Source organism: Conger conger, chromosome 3 (assembly GCF_963514075.1).
Source record: "Conger conger chromosome 3, fConCon1.1, whole genome shotgun sequence".
Lineage (NCBI taxonomy): Eukaryota > Metazoa > Chordata > Actinopteri > Anguilliformes > Congridae > Conger > Conger conger.
The window spans coordinates 40431940-40452000 of record NC_083762.1 but is presented as its reverse complement, the minus strand read 5'-3'; the positions used below and the strand labels follow the sequence as shown (position 1 = coordinate 40452000).

The following is a 20061-nucleotide window of genomic DNA, read 5'->3' as shown; positions in this document are numbered from 1 at the left end:
CTGCAAGAATATGTCGTCACAATCTGTGTTAGCTTAAAAACTATATTTTTACACAGAATTTGGCATTAAGACATGCAGATTCTGAAAGATATTGTTCTACAAAAATGAACTTTTTACATAAACATCCATTTATGTGAAAGTGGATGCCTGATTGTCCATGTCTGATTATGAGAGAATGGGTCACATATTTTCTATAGTCTATGCTATTAACCTACCGAGAGTTTATTAAAGTGAATGCAAATATTAAAAGTAAAAAGTGCATGATCTCTGCAAGTGCTTGCTTTGAATTACAGCCATATATATTAATGATATCCATAAAATAATTTGGACTTTATATCTTAAGACTGTCATTATTTTGTGCTCAATGACAGAAATAATGTGTATCATATACGTTTTTTAATACATCAGTATTACCACATTTCAAAAATACACAACAGTGGCATTATTACTTTAAAAAAATCAATTGACAAAAAACCGACCACTTGAGTATAACGGGCAAAACAACACATCATCCCTCAAAACACTTAGAAATGTCAGATAGCATCCGATATTGTAGTCCGCGGAGGTCAAAGTTATAGAGAACTGTACGAAACCACTACCGTAAATGTCAATCCTCAAAGGCTGCCGGTTATTCTGATGTACGATACTATTAAGCTGAAACATTCAGGCGGAGCCTTGTGACTTGCACGGGGTTAACACCAGAAATGAAGATCTCGCACTGAATCACGAAGGCCACATGAGAACCCATTCTTTTGAAATTATTCTCAAGTGAAACATGTCCAGTCTTTTCAATAAATGACAGCTGCGCTTTTATAGACAGTTTATAGCAGTGGTGCTGCTTGCTCCAGGCCCTGGAGATCCACAGTGCTGGAGGAATGTTAAAGATGACCCTGAAAACAACAGCTGAGTGATTCCTGGAACAACAGGTGACTTCCTAAGTTTCTCAAATTCCTAAAATTAATGATTGGGAATACTATCCTTCATTGTTTTGGACATGGTTCGCGGTATAAGAAATCCTGAAAGTGAAAATGCACTCAGAAACAACAAAAAAAAGTTGGGTCAAAGATATGAAACCAGTGGAGGCCATCGATCTAGAGACATCTGATATATGTGGCAGCTCAGTGGACTCCCATGTTTCACAGATGTATCTTTCATACAGGCTTATGTGATCAAAGTTTTTGGTGTCACCAGAAGCTTAGTGACAAAGTATCAAAAAAAATCTCTTGAAGAACCAGAGAAGCTCTGAAACTCATCCAGACAGCTGCCTGGCACAGGAAATCTTCTTCCTCAGCACTGTCCTTACCAGGCCAGGCCAATATGTAACTGGACTCAAAAACATTTCTGTGCTTGACTGACCTTGCCTGACGCAATTGAACCAAACCAGTAGTTTGAGGGTATTTCACAGGTTCCAATAAACCAGACAAGCCCATTAAAAACGATGACGTATTTGACGCGGGTCTGGTTCTTACCTGGAAAAGCGCCCAGCTGGGGGTGAGCTGCCAAGGCGGCGGACACGCCCAGGGTGCCGAGGCCTCCGAACTCCGAGCGGCCCGAGCTGGCGGTGTAGAGGCCGAAGCCCGGGTGGCTGACGACGGGGAAGGCACTTGAAACGGCAGACATGTTGAACGGCTGATCGCTGGCCTGCCGGAACAGATGCCCTGGACAACAGAGGATGACAAATCAGAGCACCTTGATTACTTTAAAAAGGAGATATATATTATAACCCAGCTGGAGAGCCGCAGCTAAATAATTCATCCATACGAATGTTAAAGTTTAATATCATACCGTCTCCCCACAGATTTTACAACCTCCAGCTGGTTAGAGAATGTTTTATGCATTATCAATAAAGACATTAGTATAAAGGACAAAGACTCCCTAGGAACCGGCTTGATCTGTTTAAACATGGCTCGGCAAATATGAAACACAGATTTGGGGAACCTGGATTCCAGTCAGAACAAAATTATCATAGATATTTAAAGCTCAATACTCTTGAATGTTGCTGAGATGTCTACATTTGAATATGAACAGTGGAAACCATGCCTTGGACAAGCACCCAATTTGGCAAGGTACTTCTTGATTGGATGAAGAGGGAAAGAGCAATGCATTACTTAATTTCCGTCTTCCTGTTCTCATAAAATCAAAAAAATTGGTTGACAGTTTCCACGTCAACCCTCTATGATACTCAAATAGGCAATTTGCTTTCGGCTGGTTGGGAAACCGCATAGTCCAAGGAACTCAGCTTCCAAGATACTTCATTGTGTCCATACATCCTATAAGGTATTGAGATATTGCTGAACTTGCATCCTCTGTGTCTTATTTGTTGTGACTGCAGTACTGATATATCCTAATTAAGCACTTGCGACAGTAATGAGGTGATAATTACAGGGGCATTTCCTTCGTTTCCACTGGATGAAAACGTTCTGAAACTCAATTTTAGAGAAAAGTATTTTGAACCTATGAGGGTTATTGGCTTAAACCGTGCTACATCTTCACTGAAAAAAAAAAAGTTTACGAAAATGTGTACATTAAGGTCCTGCGAGGGGATTTCTCTGCCCTGTGCAAGTTGACATCTTTGGAGCTTTGACAGTTCATATTGCAGTAACAGATTTCCAACACTAAATATTGCTGAGAAATTCTCCACGGGACAACATCAGTGTATCGGCACAGCAGAAGAATAAACACGAACGGCTCACACTCAGTGAGCAACCAGATCAGGTCTGCGGACAGACAGGTCTACCTGATTCAAATCCACTTGATGTGACACACTTCATGCGTCCCATTTGGGTTTATGTGTTTACTTCATCATTACTGTCATCACTGTAAACCATGTTTCTCAAATCTATTTTAAGGAATCAATTCTGTCATCAAATATCAGTGTCGGCATGATGAGATTACATCTTGACTTCTCGTGCAGTGAGATAAAGTGGGAAAGGAACTAATTTAATCCAAACCCAATTTCCAGTGGAGGGAGGAAAAAGGGCTAATGTGCTGCTGGAACGATCATTCACCGTGCCAGGTGATATGCATACATAAAAAAATAATGGCTTAAGGGATTTCATTTCTCTCAAAGACTGTGAGAACCTTGCAACGTATGTGGCATATTAAATATGAAAAGCTAAAAATATGTTTCTCAAAAATCCCCATTAAGTAAACGCATACGCTTGTAGGATAAATAGGGAATATCATCAGGCCCAAAAGTAAATTCTCTATGGAGCACCAGTTTGTTTGCATTCTTTGTAATAATTATAATTTTGCTTTGTTTTACAATTACACGATAACTATGCTACTGCGCAAACTTGTTTTGATTTTATTAAGCGGTCTGTTTCTACATCATCTTATTTTCTTTTAGTTAATTAGAAAATGCTTTGAGCACAATGCACAAGCCTGTTATTCGATTGTTCCTCTCTCTTATTAATCCAAGAAAATAACAACAGTAGTTGAAAAACCCCCCAAAAAAATCAGTAGCACTCTTTCCTGTCACAACCAGGACAGTTTGTTTAGTGTACGTATAATTTTCGTATGCAGGGTTTTTCCTGTCTAAAAATATGGTGGTACTTTAATCGTGATCACTTTAATCGTGATCACATGATCAAATCCTTAATGCAAATTATACTTTTTAACGGTCAGACATGATCAGATAATGACTGTATTCAGAGACAGCATTTTCATGATTGCTGCATTTGGACAGAGAAATCTTGTTGTTTTTTTTTAGCACCCGAGCGTGTTCAATATTTTTTTAAAAGTTGTTTTATTTTTTCAGCTTTGCAGATGTGGCCCGTAGAGTTTCCCAGCTGGCGTGCCATCAGTCGAGCTCAGGTGTGCTTGGTGCGTTTTAAAAAATTTCACATTAATTTAACAATGTGGTTTTTTGGGGGGTTTTTTTACAAACAAATCCCAGCGTTTCCTGTGGATAAACTCAATTGTGGGAGCCAGCCACAATATTGAATATTATATAGGTTTAGTATTTCTATCTGCAAATTATTTCAATCTGTGGATAGTACTGTCCAGAAACATACTGTACATATGTGGCCAGTGATCTCATCTACAGCATCTTGAAATAATTTAAAGACATAACTCTGGAGCAGATTGCATGGAGTTTTTTCATGGTTATTTCTAAATGCATCAAGTCTTTAATGGTTTCAATTTGATCTTGCATACTTTTTAATTCAATAACCTTAATAACTCACGGCATTGCTGTGGTTTATACTCTCACAGAAAATGTAAAATGTTAATGGTTGTTATTCACCTTTTTTTCTTTCTCTTTTTTTTTATTTTTTTACATCACTTGCAATGGCTATCCAACCCTAACACAAAGCCCAGAATACCTCACTCTCTAGTGACTGCGTTTGCGAATCGCTATTGTTCCTTTTACGTAATTTTTCCATTATTCAAAACCACAAACTGTAAATGCACACATACACATTCTTTTCACTTTTACCCATAGTTATAAAAGCTGGACATGTAATCTAGACTGCACGCGCTATGGTTGCACGCTACATTGTGGAAAAGGACCCGACATCGATTTCAGCAGTTCCCCAGGCTTGCGCTCACTGCACAGTGAATCTGGGGGATTGGACTATTATTTTTAAACCAAAATGTAAAACAAAAAAATAATTTCACCAAAAAATTGCCTCTTTGTTCCGGGATAGGCATGTGAGCAGGGGGAAATGAAAGCTGCTGGGAGCTTATCAATGAACTCTTCACTGTCTTTTTATCATTCTGTCTTTTTAAGAGGTATTTTTATAAACCTTTTACTTTCAGCTATTCAAAGCCAATAGAATGTTTTCAATTACATATCATTTCATATTAATTACAGAAAGATAATTATTTTGGATGGGAAGCAACCTCAGTGGAACAGCAGGGATTCGGTTTGAATCCACAGGGATCGGGAGTTAGGAACCGTCCCGGCTCTGCTCAGTTTGCACTGAGACTATAACAGAAATCTTTAACAGAGAGACTTCTGACCTAGCTTTAACAGAAATATAAATACAAGGTTTCTAACCATACTAGACAAACCTTGCCATCAAACCTCTAATGAACTTAAAAATGAGAAATAGCAAGGCAAGGACAATAAAGACGACTTTGCAAATACCAGTGATGTAAGAACAGTATTTGTATGTAAGTGTAAAATGTTTACTTTAAAATGCAATGCATTAAAAACTTTGTCACAATACTGTACAAAGTGCTGACCAATGTGACCCAGTGTCTAAATCTCACCACAGAAGAACATTTATGGTGAACCAGGTACAGTATATGGACAAGCGTGAATCTCAGCCTCCATTTATTAATTAAATATGGAAAATGTGAATGGTCATCAGTTTAAAATGTCCATCTAACACATTAACATTTCAATGATTTGGGGGTAAACAAAAAGTTTCCGGATTTATTTCTCGGTTATGTTTTCATGAACTACACAGCACATTATACAGGGAGTCTATCAATTTAATCAGTTGATCTGACAGAGACATGGGTCAATAACTACTGATGAAATAAGCAATATTACAAGGAGGCCTTATAGAGCACTTCTACTGTGCTCCATTTACAGTAGATGCATAAAATGTTGCACTAATTCTGATGTAGTAAGATCTAAAAATGAATCTTTCAAGAACAGAGAACCTTAAAACTACAATCAAGCCTGTTAAATGCCTCTTGGGCATCTAGTGATGCCATAATAGCTTTTTTTGGCTGTATATCAACAGTGTATTACATCGAAAGGATGATTAAATTTTGATGCATATCTTCCCCGCACCAAAGCTGTCTAACTGCAGTTAATTACAAAAAAAAAAACCTTTGAGTGAGACGCTTCGCAGTACCTTCGCAGTACTTCGCAGTTTATTGAGAATTTACAACTCAAATGAGGCTGCATTTGAGACTCAAATAAACCGGATATCAAGATGGACGTGTCGGAACTCAAGCGCCATCGACAACATCATGCAATTTATCAATGCACTTTTAAAATAAGACAATTCCACTCATGAAACATGACAAATAACCAACACATCTATGCTCATCGTCAGAGTATAGAGAGATTGAGCATGACGAGCTGCCCCATGGGAGGCAATTCCAACAGTAAAACAGGTCTCTGACAGAGTAAAACACAAGCTTTCATTTCTTCAAAAATGATACCATGAGCTCACAAACCAACTGCACTTATGAAATTAAAATCAACTTGTACTTATATGCAAATTAAAATCAAGAACAAACGCCGACTGAGACACTGGCGCGGGTAGATGCATAAAACCCCTGGTAGCTAACGTTAATAAATTGGAAAAATGCTCAAGGAGGACAGAGTAAGCCCCTATCACTATGGAAACACTGGCAGTGTATTTATGAATCACCCTTAAAGTCTCTTGGCTGCGGATCGGAATTAAAATTGAAACCTTTTTTTGATAAATGCCTGGAGGACACCACCTCATCAGTCACAACTTAAAACGCATTTCTCTTAGGTCTCGCCCAGAGATCCGGTGTGCTTGAAATACAAGTGGAAACCGCAAAGCAGGGGACAGAGAAGATTCATCACACTCCTGTTCATGAAAATCACTTTGGATGAAGTCAGATATTGGAAGGTTGCAAAAGTAATGGTCTGGTATTATGGTAATGAAACTATTATTCCATTTTGCAATGCAGACTGGGACTTTCCTGTATTGTCATATACTTTATGTGATGGAACTAATCCATGCTACATTAGATATCATATCCCTAAGTGTTTTTCACATTAAAGACAACAAATAAAAGGTCAGGTTATTCAATGGTAAGAAAGAAAAACATCATAAATAAAACAGTAAAGGAATAGAATAAGACTGAAATTAAGACATTTTATATCATAGATTAAGTATAATCTATCCCTCAATGAAAACATTACTTATGTCAGGTGAACTACTATCCCGTTAAATTACTAAAGGATAAACTTAGTCACAAATAATGCTAATATAATAGCAGGCCAATTACTTACAACCCAGGAAAATTAAGAGCTAAACTTTCATGAGGACCAATAGCGTTTTTCTAAAGCCCTCCAATTAAGAATTCAGACGTAACAGTTATGAGTTTGATAACATTTTTGTCACTAGACTTTATGATATTTACTGTATCGATGTTAAAATGTCTATGACAATACTGTTGAAGAATCCTGACTCTATCCTTAAAGAATACAGCCTCTGCTGCCACCCTCTACAGCTCTAATCAAGTTTAGTTGCTTTTATCAGTTGCATCATGCAGATTGGTAGCCATTTATCATCATTGCCTTGTACTTACTTTCAAACCTTCAAATGCTATTATTTACTGATATGATATTATGGTGTTTTTATGCTTGTTTATGCTCGTTTTAAGAGGCGGTTTCACAGTTTTGTTTTTATGCTTGAGATGCTATGTAAAGCATTTCATAAATAAAAGCCATTATATTATTACAATATAACAAAGACTGATGATGTTTATCTTAATATACCCTGATACACCTATGCAATAGAATCAACTCCTCATGAAGTGAAAATCCTCGAGGATGGGTTTATAAGTATGCCTGGAATCAAAATATATATAAGTACAAAAATTTTGTTCAATGCTGAAACATTGTTGAAGTTTCTCCAAATATATCAACTTTAAAAAAAAATAATTATTAACCCCCCTGGGGTACATATGTTGTCATTTGATCTGGAAAGAATTTAGAAGAAAAGAAAATGGCAGTAACGTACTGTAATGTGTTAATACGGCATGCAAGTATAAGGCTGTGTTATGTAACTCAATCCCAGATACGGGGGTAGAAATGCTGCTAGCTTTGGAGATGTAATGTCTTTACAGTCCACAGGGGGATAGACATCTCATAAAAGAACTCCATTTGCTTTATACTCCACACTGTAATGTGAGCTCAAGGTTAGCGGTGTGCTCTTCTGTATTTAATTTAATATGTACAAAACTTTCAAATTGTTTTCTTGTTGAATTAATCAAGGTATGAGGAAAACCGTTTAAAGGTTATTTAGCCGCTCGTCATTTAGAAATATGGACACTATATTCTGCAGAGTTAGATCCGACTGTTTACACTGTCACTGTCGCATGATGTGTAGTGATATAAAGCTGGAGACATTAACTACTGCAAAGTCTTCTCTGCAGCCTTCAATAACAATGAGAAGACGGTTGTAATTAGCACACTGAGGAAAAAAGTACATTTTCCTGGGTGCTTTTTAATTGTTTAGTTTTCATCATTTAAACAGCTTTTCAATTTACACTGAACCTGGCAGGAGGAAGTGAGACAGTGTCTGAGTGCGAGGCCCGTTCTGATGTCTGCTTAGAGATTTCTTCTTTTCGAATAATATGTCTATGAGAAAAGGAAGTGCGATGCCCAGCTCAAATTTAATTATATTCCTGCTGCTTGTGAATTTATATATATACATGTATATATTTATACATGTACTGCATGTGTGTGTTGTATGTATGTGCGGCACAAACAGTCATTATATATAGACTGTTTCTCAATGTTCAAATGTACCCTGTAGCATCTATTTGGGACAGATGACACATGGAAAAGCTGGTATGGTAGCAGATGGGGATCTGTGTGTTTATGGTAACGGAGACCAAAACGATCAGTGTCTTGAGGGGTGTGTTGTAATATAGAAGGTGTGTGTGCGTGTCAGTGTGTGTGTGTTTGAGACAATAAATTCATAAGAGAACAGGTGACCACTGGCCTCCCAGAGAGCGTGCACTTATTTTACACTGTACATTTTAGTCCTTTAGCAGACGCTTTTAATCCGAAGCGACTTATAAGTGGAGTGACTCATGTGCATGTGTGAACAGCACCGGTCCCTCTGAAACAAGCCGGGGCTTACCGCAGGTGGAGAGGGTGGATCCCAGGGCGGTTTGGCCGGGGACCAGGGGGCTCTTGGAGGAAGGGGCGGACGAGCGAGAGGTGGGAGAGAAGGTGACCGTGTGCGCGGGGGACGATGCTGACGGCGAGGCGGACAGCTGCTCTCCGGACTCCATATCTGCGGAAGACAACGCCGGCCGGTGAGCTCGCTAAGAGGTGGAGAAAAGACCAGGCTTGGAAAAGTCAACACGGCCCGCCAGAGCGCCCCCCGTTCACATCTGAATTTCTATTATCTTTTTATTTAACCCTTTCAGTCCATAAAGTGCCATATGGTACTCTCAACCTTTTCAACCAATGACTGCTACACTATTGTTTTGAGCCCCAATTAAAACCATACAAAACATTTTCACCTCTCAGTTTTCTGAACCAAAGCCCCTTGGGATTTGGGTGGGGTCATTTCATATTTGGCTTGGGACTGAAAGTGTTAACCATTATTTAACCAGGAAAAAGGCTCCTTGAGATCGAAATGTCTTTTGCAAGGGGAACCTGACATGAAACACAAAGTTACCAAAATTTAGGAACATCAAATGGGGTGAGGTGTAACAATAACGGAAGAACAGAGGTCAAAAGCAGGAGGATACTTCAGTCACAGAGTCAGGAATTATACGTTTCAAATCCACAATTTAATTTAATTTGTCAAGTTAAAAATTATTCTGCAAAGTCTTAATAACTCTGAAGAGCGATTTCCATTCCCCGCTGTCAGCTGGCTGCGTTTCTATGAAAACATGAATCAAGGTGTTTTTCCCCACAGAGAAATCTGAAAATGCCTCACTGCTTGGTGGGGTTTCGGTAAAATCTGTAACTATTGCTGATTTAACAGGCGTACATCGAAGAACAAACTGCACTTTAGCATTCTGCGAGAAAGGAAGGCTGGCCCTAGATTCAGATGCTGCTGCTAGCAGACACACATGTAAGAAGCAGGCTTCACCCTACAGACTGACCACATCACAGCCCTTTTTACTGAGGTGTGAAACAGGCACAGACAGAAACAGACAAATTATGGCTTTGAAGTAGAGTTTCCATCCTTCACACTTAGGCTATGTTAACAGCAGTTGGAATCTCCTACAAGGCTCCAGTGAGCTCTTGCAAGCAGGTTTGCAGTAGTACGCTCATCTCGCTAACGGTAAAGCAAACCACAGGAGAACAATTTTCCGTCCACTCTGAGAACTGAAGACAGTGGGCCACATTTCCAGCCCAAATTCTCCTCAACGGTATGCTCATTTTTGGGCCATTAAAAATGAGTAGATTCAACAACCAAAAAATTTGGATGACACTAAACAAAAAAATCATTATTATTACAAGTACAGGAGCGCATTACATCAATTGACACTTTAGCTAAATTAAAGTTTCACTGATTGCCAGGCTGAAATATGTATACTGCATTTTCCTATCCGGAGTATCATTTTATATGATTTATTACCTCTTGGCTACAGGTTTCCCACTATGGGTTTTTCACAGAACCACCACAGGTTCTCTGAAAAAAATGTACATTCATCATGTCTGTTTCCCAATTATTTAAGCTCTTTTTTCTTCAGAGGACGGTATGAAGTTCTGTTTTAGACTTTGCCGTCGTCACAAACGCGATTCCCGAACGAAACCCCCCCCTCCCCTTCTGACCCTCCTGTGCCACGGGAGCTGAGCCGGTGATTAAATCTCAGAAAACAAAGCTGTCCGCTCGATATCCAGTGACGGCCCTGAACAAGAACGACGGCGATGAGCCGCGAATGACACAAAGCCCGGGAGGAGGCGGAGCTGGAAAGGTCATTACTTCCTGCTGCAGCGGCCGAGCTTCCTCCCCGCATCCCCCCCTCCCTCCCCCACCCCTGCCGTAACACACCTCCACCCCCCGATACTTCGCATGGAAGTCGAATGGCCATTTAAATAACACCCACCAGAAGCGCGTAAACCGACCGTTTATGCACAGCGTTACTGCATGCATACAGCGTGCCCTTTCATGTGATGCAGAGCCTTTGAAGAACCGCATACTCGTTAGATGGGGAGATGAAAAAATTAAATACAGGGCCAAGTTACATGAAAGAATGTCGGAAACATAAGGCGGCAGAGTTCTCCGGAACAGGGCTCGTCCCGTTTGTACAAGGCATGTGGCCCAAACCGTCGGCAGCAGCTCAGCTATATTTTAATCTCAGTAAATTCGACTGGTAGAGCCGTTTTTATTGACAGACTTGAAGGTATGCATTGTACGAAATGAGAGATTTCCCTTTCTGCTTTCGCATCATTTCAGCTTTGGCTGAAAGAGAAAAAAATGCTCTGCTGAACAGTCCAGATACTCCAAAGATCAAAATGGATGTATTTTTGCACCTTCTGTAATGGTGGAAACATCACTGGAGGGTGTAACCTGTTAAAACAACTGGCCACCAGTATCATAAATATCGGCCTAAATCAACTGAGACGATACTGTAAAAAGGTACAGTATGTGCACAATGTCAAACACTGAGGTAAAGAATATCAAATGGTGTCAATATATATTTATATCTTTCCAGCAAACCAAGTGGCTCATTCAAATGTATTGTGTATTGTGTATTCATCAGCTCTCGACTTACAGTAATGTAAAACTTCTGCTGGTTGTCATAATGACCCGTTTGAAAATCTGGCCAATAGTTGCCATTTAAAATATTGCGCCTGACCATATGTCTCAGGTTGCTACGTTCAACACCTATCCACTCTTGGCAAAAGTTATATGCAAAATTCCAGGCTTCTGAACTATAGAATTAATAGAATTAATAAACCCCTTCAAGGAATCAAAATGTAAATGATATATGGCTGCAGTATGTGATCTGATGTATTTCTTACTGCATTCAAATTTGAATTCAAATTTGATGGCAAAATTAGAAACTTACACTTAAAGAGCCATACACCCCATTAAAATATATTGAGCATACACATTGCTGCCCCCAAGCCATATGGTCCAATTATTCAACAACTATGCACACTATGGTTGTCACGCCATATTATGCAGATATAAACACGGGCTATTCAGACAATACCCATTTTTTCAAAAAGCTTTTCAAAAAGCCTTTAGCCCTGTAAAGAAAATGATATCAATTTTCTCCCATTATATTTTTCAACAGGGAAAAAATAAAATATTGACTCTGGCCTATATAAAAGATACCTTCTATTTTGGTCCTCGGTATGTGCGGAACGTTGGGCTTGAGTGGGTAATTTTTACACACCACTATCAAGGGCCTACATGTGAAATCCATTTCCCCCCAAGCCATTCACATTTGCCAAATTTAAAATGGAAGTTCAGTCTCTTTATTTCCTCTTAAAGATTCTCCACATAGATGTGAGCTAAGGCACAAACAAACATGGAACAGGTGTTTTCCAGGAAATCGACAAAAATAATAAATTGTTTTGAAATAATAAGCAACCTCAGCTGCGATAACTATTGTATTTGAGCATTCAAGGAACCAATAACATCAGAAATTAAAACCTGTTCTGCATCACCATTAATTTAATTGCAGAGGTAACTCAGAAGTGCTACACAGCCATGGTTCATAATCTCTGAAAGTGGCTGTATTAATTTGACTTGGGTGAGCAACCAATTCTTTGCTTCCGACAGCAATGCAGGGACACCATTCCAAACAGCAGCAGGCTGCAAATTCCCTAGAAGAAATCTATGCTAATGGACTTGGAATGATTTATTGCGCACATTACTCACTCAGAATCAAAGTCACGTCCGCAAACATTACTCCCGTCGCAATGTGGCCGATGTACTGCAAGCCAGTATTTCAGAACCTATGGCCCAAACATGCGCTAATCACACTTAGGGAAAACGTATTTGTATATCTATAAATACAGACAGATTTCTATAAATACAAAAATGGGATGCTGTGCTTTCATTTTTAGTAAAGCAGTCATACATTGAGGAAGCACTGTATTAGGTAGCTCTGCACAGCAGCTTGTTAATTAATATATTTAATCAGCCAACCTTGTGGCAGCAACTAAATACATAAAAGCATGCAGGCATGGTCAAGAGGTTCAGCTGTTTTTCAGACAAAATGTCAGATTGGGGAAGAAATGTGATCCAAGTGACTTTGACTGTGGAATGATTATCGGTGCTAGACAGGGTGGTTTGAGTATCTCAGAAACTGCTGATCTCCTGTGATTTTCACGCACAACAGTCGCTAGAGTTTCCAGAGTATGGTGTGAAAAACAAGAAAAATCTAGTGAGCAGAAGGCAAAAACGCCTTGTTAATGAGAGGGGTCCCGACTGATCAAAGCTGACAGGAAGGTGACATGAACGCAAATAACCACACATTACAACAGTGGAATGCAGAAGAGCACTGAAGAGAGTTCTGAACACATAACACATTAAAATACATTGCATGTCATTTTGGCTGACACTTTTATCCAAAACGACTTACAGTTGATTTTTTTTTACTAAGCAGGAGACAATCCTCCCCTGGAGCAATGCAGGGTTAAAGTGGATAGGTTACGGCAGCTGAAGAGGAAAAAAAGAAGTCTAATAAATACCTAATAAAGTGCTCACTGAGTCTATTTCTATCCATACAAAAAAGGAAAGCGCTTACACTTTTATTTGCAAACGTGCTTGAGTGGAGTTTTCTATGCTGCAGTATCAACAAATTTAGCAGCTCACAATCCATTTTATTGACTGTGATGAACTGTAAACTTATAAAATGAATTATTTAGTGTTCATATGAAATCACCAGAATGTAGGAAATCCACAAGGAGTATCAACAGCGGTTTCAGTCCAATTTCTTAGATCCTGCTTGATAAACACCTGTGTGCACCTCTCAGTGGGAGTCTGTGTGTGTTTGTGTGTGTGTGTGTGTGTGTGTGGGTGTGGGTGTGGGTGTGGGTCTCTGTGCATGTGTGTGTATGTGTGTGTGTTTGTGAGTGCGTGTGTGAGTGCGTGTGTGTGTGTTTGTGTGTGTGTGTGCATGTATGTTAAAAATATGTTTAAAGTCCACAATTGAAATGAATTTGTCAAGTTAAAAATGATTTTGCGGATCTTATTTATTTTTGGGGTCGCCAGTAAAGGACCATTCCGACTCATTCCGAGTTGTGACAACACGGTTTGAATCTGGCCACTTTACCTTTGTTGTGTGTCTCTCCCTCTCTCTCACTGACGTTATTTCTGTCTCTGCACCAGTGGTCGCAAACTCCTTGCCACGGAAGGCCGTGTGTATGTTTTCATTCCAACCAACTAATGCTGCCTTAATTGATGCCAATCACACATTCAGGCATATGCATTTAACTGCAGTACAGCACAGAATATCCGCAACAGTTGTTATTTAGACAACACAAATAACACATTTCACTTTATATACGTTATTTGCAAACCTACAGCCTTAATTCGGCAAATTATTTAACTCAATACATAATCAAAATCTGAGGCTGGAATAAAAACCGGAATACACACGGCCCTCCGTGGCACTGAGTTTGAGATCACTGCTCTCCACTGTTCTGTAATATAACAATAAACCAGAAAAATCCTTAAAATAGCGCTACTCAACTCCACGTCCTGCGGGCCTCTACACCACCTGATTTCACGAATTAGCTTATCTGAACCAAGCAAAAATAATTAGTGAAATCAGGTGGTGTACTGCACAGTAGGAGCAAATACCTGCAGACACTGCGGCCAGCAGGACGTGGAGTTGAGTAGCTCTGCCTTAAAAGGGGGGAAAAAATGACACCTTTTAAAAGGCCTTAACTTTAAGAGAACATTTAGAATAAAATGCAGCAGACGTGCACAGTGAAATGCCACCGACCACTCCAATGCCCAGGGACGGTCGCCTCACTGCTTTGGGGAGTGGCCTAGCTGGCTCTACCCCTGCACTGCACCCAGGTGTGGAGGGAGGGAGGGAGGGAGGCTGTTTCCACCGCCAGTCTTCGCCCCGCTCCTTATTTTCCACCGTGGTAACAGATGGCCGATGCTAACAGCGATAATCCCGCAACAGAGTCATCAGCATGGATCAGCAGTAATCGGAGAGCGGACACAATGTCTTTCCAGCTAATGGAAGGAGCAGGCAAAAGGAAGCGTATTACGCGGAATGCCCTGACCCGGTTCAAAGTCAGTGGGGAAAAAAAGCTGCCTTCCCAAGCGCTCTTGCGTATATCGCAGCCGCTGCCAGATCCACCTTCTTATCAGAGCCTTGACCTCGGCATTTTTCTGTGATCAAATGAATAAATAAAACAAATAAACAAAGGGCGAGTGACAGTCGCACTGTAAATAATATGAAAAACGCGATCATATTTGTTGTCTCCGAGCCTAATGGCCCATTGATTAGCTCTTGCCGAAGACCACCCCCCCCCACCCCGGACGAACATCGCCTGGGCCTTTTCTGCGCGCGGTTGCCTGGTGACATGGGTCACTTCCGTTTAACTGCCTTCACAAATCACACCGGTGTCCCTGATCCCTCTAAACACAATTAGAGAGCCTTCCGCTACAGAGGACAAATAACAGTGAGAGTCATTTCCTACGCGGAGGAGAAGAAAGGCCACATGCGAACGGCAAAAATGTTAAACTTTACCAGGCGACGATTTAATCTACCCCTCTCTGTTTTTGTCACCGTGATCCCGGTCAACGCAGAACTTTCCGGAACAGAAATGAGATGTTTTTATGCACTTGCTTTCTTCTGGCAGGATCGACGAGGCGGACGGGGAGAGGAGAAATCGAGTGTTTGAGGACGGCGTCGGGTGCGTACACGCGGTTCGGTCGGCACGGCGACGGTTCGCCGAAATGCCAAGACCCCTCGAATATCAAACGGCACGACGGACCCCCATTCCCCCTTTACGTCTCGTGGTGAGGCACCGGAGCACCGCCGAAAATGACAAGGGGTGTCATCTCGTGCTCCCAATCTCAGGAGAATGATTAACAGTGCTACAAGCCCCTGGCCTGCTTCTTCAAAGGGAAAAAAAGTCCAGGCCTGAACAATGTAGTACACTGCTACGCGAGGCCAGGAAGGGAACAAAGTGGCATGTCCCTTTATATCTCTGCATCTCACAACACGGCATCGACGTACCTCCCTTTTCCAGACCGCTGCAATAGCTTATGAATTCTACACAGGGGTGTAGCTAGGAATTCTGGGGCCTCTGAAAGAATATTGCTCTGGGTCCCCCTTCCTAATACAAATTGTGGGCCCTCCCCGGCTTTTTTTTTTTTTTTTTTTTTTTCTGCATGCTGGCTCGTTATTAAATACAATAATTTTACACACCAGGAATATGTTATGTTTTAGGCTATATAACTGAAGTCAAAATAGTCATCATCAAACAGGCCTTTTGGGTATATTAGGTCTCGTTTCACCTAATTTTGGGTTAGTGATGCAAGAGGTTATCTAGAGGTATTTCTACAGTCATTTGATCTGGGAGAGCCTGGGTGATATAAAGTACAAGGTCCATCATGATCCACAGTCAAGCAGATGGAACTACATTTTGCATACTGCAAAACACCGCAGCTTGAATGTCTTTAAGAATGCTTACTTCCAGGTAAAAAACCAACTCTTGTTCATGTATTAATGGTAGATAGGTTCAAGCTAGAAGACACAATTATCCCCTGCAGTCCTGCATACATTTAATCTGCATATAATCACCACTTTTTGCCTTTTGTGGTGGTCTCTACAAGCCAGAAACAAATTAATGTAAAATCACATCTATTAAGGGTGTTCATAACACTCAATGGTAAACATATCGCACATGGACTAAAACAAAGCTATCACATGCATTCCTTCTACAAGGGTTTGTTTATTCTGCAAAATGGCCACGTGACCAATAAATGTATGCACTCCAGTCGGCAGGAAAAACCTGAAGAGACATCATACAACATCATATTGACCAGATGTGGTTTTCCAGATCACAGAAATGTACAACTTGGGGTTGGTGCTGCTCTGAAAAACAATTTTATCTGTAATGATCAAGACAATTCTAGTTAACCCCTTTAATGGAAAACAAAATGACATTTTCTGTAAAAAGTCAACATTTAAATGTATTTAAAAAGTCATATGCGTGTAAAAACAAGCCCACATCAATGTCACACATAAGGCATACAGCCTATAGCATGCCCAACCAAAGGCTCTCTGCTAACTAGGCAGTATTTTGCTTTTAGAACATCCAAAGGCACAATATAAAACAAGAAGCAAGAAGTCTTCTGAAAAACGGCTTTCCTCCAAGCAAAGAAAGACCCAGCGCAATCCCGGTTTTTCTATTCTGGCTTGGCAGACGGCAGCACAGGGGTCAGTTAAGATGGCCGCTGACCTCCAGGGCCCCCAGACTCCTCCGGTGCCTCCCCGAGCCACATCACAGCCATCCGACGCCCACCACTGCCCCAAAACAATATCGCGCCGCGCCTCCGGCGGGGCCTTCCTGTCAGAGCTGTGCGACCTCTGGTCCCGTCCTTCATTCAATCCACCCGCGGCGCTCTCCCGCCAACATACCCTCCGCACTCAACCCGAGGACAAATCTCAGTTACCACTACCTTAACAATCCGTTTTCAGAAATAGAAATTACTCACACTCGCAAAGAGGCCACTCTGATATGGTGGCATTGGTGTGGAGAGTGTGAAACAGTCTTCCCCGCAGAAAAGCTATTCTGTGTAAGCGCGGTCCCCACAAACACAAATGTCCTTACAACGGTACCGAAACGTGTTGTCAATGTTATAGCATGGCCGGCAATACAGCAGCAAGAATGTGTGAAACTGTTTTGTGACGCTGGGGATATGCTGGGCGGGATACAGCTACCGTTCCAGAAGGTGGTCAGTTCAGAGGAACGGGGTGAGAGTTTAACGTGGCATTGGACGGGGAGAGGAGGTCGGCGTGAGGTTTTCCTTCGGCGCGATCGGCCAGTGGAATGCAGGCTCGGGAGAAAAGGAATCCCACATGTTCGGCGTGGCCTCACATCCATCTCAGCCAAATTCCAGAGGCCCCCGCCTGTCCTTTGGCCCTTGAGCCGGGGGCTGTCTGCCGCGAAAACAACGCCTGGCCCCGCGGAAAGACACGAGGTGTCAGGGTAAGACGCGAGCGTTCTCCTTCATTCCTCGATTCGTCACGGGTCTCTGAAGCAGATTTTACCTTTTAAATAGAAAGCAAAGTTGACCTTTTTGGCTCTTCAGTGCAAATAGGATTAGCAGAAACAGAAACTACCCAATGTAGTAAATCCCCCCCAGACCTCTGTGGACTTTCACTCAGAATTTTGAACAAAGACAAAATCAAATATGTTAAAAAAACATGAATTTTACAGTGGAGTCTTTAATTCATTATTAAAAATGCCTTCACTCTTCCTTAGTATTCGTGCTTTCTTTTTCTGGATTCTGTATGGAGGGCTTTTTCTGGGAAAGTGGGTGAAAATGATGGGAATGGTTGGTTGCACATGGATCCAGCTAGTTCCAGACCACTCAAATACAGGCTATTGTTTGCAACAGAGCTGGTTGGTCCCTTTTTCCTTTAGCGTTGATCCCTCACGAACACTGCTATGGTTACACCAACAGTGACGCACGGCACAACGCGGCTGTTCAGATTCCCATCAACAGCTGTGGTCTTTTTTGCCAAATATTAAAAGGCATTCCAAAGGTAAATATCTTACAAGCAGCAGAATAACATGCAGACGCTAGCACATAGGGAAGGGAGTTTTCAGTCAGCATGTCATTTTCGGGCCAGACTGTAGCCTAGTGGCTAAGGTACATGACTGGAACCCAAAAGGTTGGTGGTTCAAGCCCCTGTGTAGCCACGATAAAATCCACACAGCTGTTGAGCCCTTGAGCAAGGGCCCTAACCCCGCATTGCTCCAGGGGGGATTGCCCCCTGCTTAGTCTCATCAACTGCTGGAGCTTGAAAAAGTTGGGGTGTAATCGACAGAGGAATCTCTGTCTATATAATAGGCTTTTAATTTGAACGAAAACTTTTATCACAGTAGTAAAAAAAAAAAAAAAAAAGAAACATTTGAAAATTCAGTGTGAAAGTTTTCCATAGTTAAGATATGCCTATCACTTGAACGTGTATAATCAAATATATTAAAATTGAACATTAACACAGCTTACAGACTGTGTTTCTCTGTAAGTGGAATATACAGAGAATATCAGGTATTGTTACACAAGCACTAGACCATCACAATGACAGTTTACCTCCAGGAGGATCCCAGCACTGAAAATTCAAGCAGGGTTTCTACTCCTCTGCACAATAATAAAGGAGTCATCAATTTTCACATGCTATAAATTAACATCTCCCACTAATGCACGGGAGACTCTTCCCTCCAGTCTAACAAAGAGAGGGAGGGGGGGGGGAGAGAGAGAAAGAGGGGGGAGAGAGAGGGAGGGTGAGAGAGCGAGAGAGAGGGAGAGAGAGAGAGTGAGTGAGGGAGAAAGAGAGAGAGGGAGAGAGAGGGAGGGAGAGAGAGAGAGAGAGCATGCTTCACCTGTGGTCTGATTGGAGGCCTTTCTCACTGTCGATATGCATAATGAAGATGACACACGTGCGGTTGACGGGACAAAGGAAACGGGCCTTCTCTTTCAGGCTGGAACAATGAGGGACTGCACTGGCATGTGCACGTTCAGCTTAATGCTCAGCCGTCATACGTGACGCTAGTACATCTGCAACGCCAACAAACACAGCCTCCCATTCTACCAACCGTCCATGATACCTCAATTCAGGGGAAATTACACTTATGATCCGTACGTGCATTGGCATACTTTTGAATGTCTGCCATCTGTATGCAGCAGATTATGCATTTTATATATGGTGGATATTTGGCTCCACAAAGATATATTATGAACACAGTCGCATGAATGTGAGAAATGAGAACACTGTTCTCACATACAAATCGCTTTTCAACATTTGATTAAATGTGTGTTCACTGAATTGTTTGTTTTCCTGTTGCTTATTAATCATGACTGGTCAACAACTCATAAACAGTGAAAATAAATACATACTAACACAACTGATTGTTGGCAGTGTGGATGCAAATTATTCACACACGCGCACGAACACACACATATAAATACACAGTACACACACACACAGGCATGCACACACACACACACACACCTTCTGCAGCACCAGCTGTTTTGCGATTAAAATGATTGTGGGAATTTCAATGGCGGTATACCTCCAGTGACACAAACACACAAAATCTAATTAACGCTTTTCCTTACCTTACAAATGATCTCCCACCAAGTGTTAATGTATCTGACGAAAACTCAAAGGCTGCACTTAAGAAAAAATCTAAAATATGAATCAGCT

The 20061-nt window shown here is 41.2% G+C and overlaps 1 protein-coding gene across 1 annotated transcript in view; it reads right to left on the bottom strand.

Annotated features, from left to right (window-relative positions):
- The window catches only part of baz2ba (bromodomain adjacent to zinc finger domain, 2Ba), a 116934-nt gene that overhangs the window by 48493 nt on the left and 48380 nt on the right, over window positions 1-20061 (bottom strand). Inside the window, exons 3-4 of the mRNA XM_061233940.1 lie at window positions 8814-8969; window positions 1470-1658 (exon numbers count right to left, since the gene is read on the bottom strand). Coding sequence (XP_061089924.1) covers window positions 1470-1658; window positions 8814-8967 — 343 coding nt within the window. The 5' untranslated portion in view covers window positions 8968-8969. The remainder of the gene's footprint in view (window positions 1-1469; window positions 1659-8813; window positions 8970-20061) is intronic.